The sequence below is a fragment of the Frankliniella occidentalis genome, unplaced genomic scaffold (genome assembly GCF_000697945.3).
Source record: "Frankliniella occidentalis isolate FOCC.00 unplaced genomic scaffold, Focc_3.1 Scaffold93, whole genome shotgun sequence".
NCBI classification, from domain to species: Eukaryota; Metazoa; Arthropoda; class Insecta; order Thysanoptera; family Thripidae; genus Frankliniella; species Frankliniella occidentalis.
The window spans coordinates 859,895-863,903 of NW_026267222.1; the positions used below are offsets into that span (position 1 = coordinate 859,895).

Sequence of the window (4,009 nt, forward strand, 5' to 3'; positions counted from 1 at the left end):
TCAAAAATACATAACTGTTTCCATTTATTTATTTCTCCCTTTTCCTTTACCTTTACCCTTACCTCCACCTCCATTCTTCTTTCCCTGCACCCTTTTCCTAACTCCCCTTGAATCCTCCATGTCATCATCTTCTTCTCCATCACCTCTCTTCCTCTTCCCTCTGCCGCCTTTCTTTTCTTCTAGATCCTTTAATTCCTATATCAACCAAAAAATTACAAAAGTTAAATAGATTGTCAAAAGTGCGTAGCTACTGAAAGATAAAATGAGAACTTACAAGTTTAGCGACTCTCTGAGCTTCTGCCACTCTTTCTTGCAATACCATAACTTCCTCTTCCTCAGTAGGGTATATGGGCAATTGCTTGCCAATAAGATGCTCAATACGTTGGTAGAGCTCAACATCGTACTAAAATGACAAATCATAATTTACACATTAATTTAAAATAGTGTTAGGTTGTTAAAAAATAATTAATAAATATTACTTACTTGAGTAACAAAAGTGATGGCTTTACCAGCACGGCCTGCTCTAGCAGTTCTTCCTACTCTATGAACATAATCCTTGCTATGCATCGGAATATCAAAATTTACAACAGCATCTACATGTGGAATATCCAAACCTCTACTTGCAACATCCGTGCTTATAAGAATGGATCTGTTCTTAGCACGGAACTTTGTCAAAGCTGCAAGTCGTTTATTCTGAGACATCTGACCATGCAATGGTACAGCCATTAAACCCAGGCTTCGGAGAAGAAGAGCAGTACGCATTGTGTTACTGCATGTTGCACAAAATATCATGAAAGAATTGCCGGCCATCTCATTTAAAATATGTACAAGATAAACATCCTGATAAAAAATTGAGACAAAGTCAGAAATAGTAAACAATGAAATACTGGCATTTTCATAGAGTAGAACATAATATACCTTGTATTTAGCTGGGATGAATATATAAGATTGCTGCAGTTTGTCTACTGTTTGGTATTTTGTTGATACTTCAACCTTAACTGGATCCTGTAATGAGGCTCGCTGCAGCTTTTGAACTTTTTTAGTCATTGTGGCGCTGAACAAAAAGGTCCTCCTCTCCCGAGGAATGACCTTTAAAATTTTATCAACCTCTACTTCAAAGTCCATATTGAGAATTCTGTCAGCCTCATCCATAACCTGTCAAGTAATGAAAAAAGGGGAAAACTTAAGGCTGATGTAACAAAACATGCTTGAGTAGACACCTCATTAAGCTAACATACCAGAAACTTCAATGCTCTTAAATTGAAACCTTTTGTATTCTCTAAATGGTCGACTAAACGTCCAGGGGTTGCTATCAAAATATGAGGCTTCTTGGCTAGCATTAAAGCTTGTGACATCATATCCATACCACCCACAATAACAGCACATTTCACACCAATACTGGCACCTACAACAGACAAGAACAGCATGATGAGGAAATACGACTGCAGTGTTTGAACAGATTGACATGTCAGAACTAACCTAATGCCTCAAACTGTTCGGAGATTTGGAATGCCAGTTCTCTTGTAGGTGTCAAAATTAACGCAAAATATCGCTGAGGATTGGATAATAATGCTTGAAGAATGGGGATTGCAAACGCTCCGGTTTTGCCTGACCCAGTCTCAGCCAATCCAATAACATCTTTACCTGGAATTAAACAATAATTGCATAAAACCAACTAAAGCCATGAAATCAAAAATTTAATAAAACTATGGTACTGATACATTTAGCAGGGAACGGTACAAACCTTGAAGGGCCACTGGAATAGCTTCTCTTTGGATCTTGGAGGGTGTTTTCCACTTAAGCTGCTCACAGGCTTTGCACAACACATCGGTTACTCCCTGAAAGTAATTTACAAAATAAGACACACGGATTGACACACAAATGCACATACACTGTCTAACCTAATAACGTAGGTTAGGAAAATATTTCAGGCTTAACAAACCGAACCATAGACGGATCTACAAGTCTGTTTCAAATGCACAGGTACTATGCAACTTAAAATTTTATCTGAGGTGAAATTTATGACGAATAATTAAAGTAAACAGTAAAATGACATCATATAGGTTGCGGCTGTTTCATAAAGCATGGTCCAAGACCAAGGAACACGACCCAAAAGCGAGACAAAATTGCTGAAATTTACCAAATCTTGGAAGGTGACTGGCTCGCTGTCATTTTCAGCCTCCTCAACGTCCTCCACAATATCTTTAACTTCTTCTGTCATTTTTTGTTTCCTGTCACTCTAAAATTAAATTGGAATTACAGTTGTTGCGTTTGAGTGTTGTTGATCGAGCAGCAGCAGCAGTAGTAGCAGCAGCTACGTGTTCTGCGAATAGGGGAGCGCAGTGTAAATAGAGCTGTATATACCCATTTCCAGAACAACGTTGGCGCGGAATTTTCAAAAGACTATCATACGGTGCTGCTGGCTTTCTCAAGGGCTTTCTAAAAGTACGCTTCGGCATACTACAATTAGGAGCAGGTCACATTCTGCAACATCGCAAAACAACATACACTTTGAAGGGGTAATTTTTTTACTCGTTCTTTACCACTACCTGCACCTACTCAGTGGTAGAAGAACGAGTATTGATCTCAGTGCGATGTCACGCGTAACGCTATTCATGCTCGGAGTACAGAATATGTACACTTATGATACTTGTACCATTCGAAACTGGGAATGTTGTAGGCGTGACCAACAATGGACCTTTTTTCAAGTTTGACACTACTTTTTTGAGAACTCTTAACAAAATTCGCCGGTTTTCGTTCTAAGTCGATAGACCCGTGCCGCACAACAAATCTTCATCTTGGAACACGAAGCGCATACAGACATGACAATACTACCATTCGAAACTTCGTTTGCTAGTATTACTGGAAGCAATGAAGATTGTTTCGGTCTAATAGCAAAATTTTGAGAACTCTTAACAGATTTCAGAAGTTTTCAGTCTAAGTCCCGTCTGCCGATGTTGCTTCTGCTATTGTGCCGCCAACTGTAGATTCATATTCATTTTGGTTTTCACGGAACGCGCATCTTTTTGAAAGCGCCGACTTTTGCAACAATGCTCTTGTCTTGTGACCTGAAGGGAATACCGAGAATAGCGCCTTTTTTAGCCTTCTTTTTAATTTCGTCTTTATCCAGTTTCATATGGTACATGTTTAATAATAATATATATTCTCAGGAAACGTGACACATGTTGACAGAACAACACTCGTTGATTCTACAACCATATAGATGTAAAGCAACTGAGCACTGAAAGGGTCTCTGTAAAGAACGAGTACCAGTATTCACACAAAATTATTTTTGTGTTTTCTTTCCTCCTTGTTTCTGGTTTTATTTGGTTGCCTGATTGCAGTTTCTTGGCGGGCATGAGTGTATGAGTCATTTCAGACGGCAGCGCTCGGCTGGCCAGTGACTCATCGTGGTGCGCCATAGATCGCCCTCGCCCATGGCAGCCCATGCACGTAGTCTCCTAGCCATGCCCACAGTGACGTTCTGATCGCGCCTCACCGAGGACGCTCCAGCTCTAGGCTGTCGGAATTCTCAACAGGAGAGGAGGGAACTCCCACACGGTCCCCGCTTGATCAAGTAAGTAGAGCGCGAGGTAGAGCGTTAGAAAACGCACACAACGGGGCCGCCTAAGCGCGCTCGCGGAGCAAAAGCCAAGCAACGGTCTCTGTTCTCTGGGGCGTGTGAACCTGGAGAAGTCCCTTTTGAGCCCTGTCCGGCGACCGCGAAGGGTTAGAGGACAGTTCTGTCCAGGGCCAGCCGGAGAGCTGAGGTGTGGGGGAGGAGGGAGCGCACAGGTGTGGGTGTGGGGTGGCTGGAGGGGGGGAGGGGGGTGCATTCACACGAGCTACCTGAGCTGCCTGGTCTCCGATGGCATGGGCGGAGTGGAGCGGAGTAGTACTGCAGCAATGCATCGTACCGTCGTCGTCCTTGCCCCCCCCCCCTCCATATATCTCTCTGTCTACCATGGCAGAGTTTGTCTCGGCGTCTCTCTCTCTCCTCCCCCTCCTC

The 4,009-nt window shown here is 42.5% G+C and overlaps 3 protein-coding genes across 4 annotated transcripts in view; 2 read left to right on the forward strand and 1 right to left on the reverse strand.

Annotated features, from left to right (window-relative positions):
* The window catches only part of LOC113212413 (uncharacterized), a gene marked incomplete in the record, with an annotated part of 51,076 nt that extends 51,033 nt beyond the window's left edge, over positions 1–43 (forward strand). The window contains 1 exon segment of the mRNA XM_026431094.2: positions 3–43.
* Positions 1–4,009, forward strand: part of LOC113209606 (protein PALS2) — an 18,446-nt gene that overhangs the window by 2,610 nt on the left and 11,827 nt on the right. The window lies entirely within an intron of this gene.
* LOC113212415 (probable ATP-dependent RNA helicase DDX47) lies at positions 12–2,317 on the reverse strand. Of its 2 annotated transcripts, none has more exons than XM_026431095.2 (8): positions 2,141–2,317; positions 1,745–1,838; positions 1,480–1,644; positions 1,239–1,405; positions 919–1,155; positions 484–840; positions 275–403; positions 12–195 (listed from the first exon to the last, which is right to left on the reverse strand). In XM_026431095.2, the coding sequence occupies exons 1-8, from the start codon at positions 2,219–2,221 to the stop codon at positions 25–27; spliced, it is 1,401 nt and encodes a 466-aa protein (XP_026286880.1). In that variant the 5' UTR covers positions 2,222–2,317; the 3' UTR covers positions 12–24. The 2 variants fall into 2 exon arrangements, with proteins under 2 accessions (XP_026286880.1, XP_052125432.1); XM_052269472.1 differs by lacking the exon at positions 2,141–2,317 and adding an exon at positions 1,948–2,083.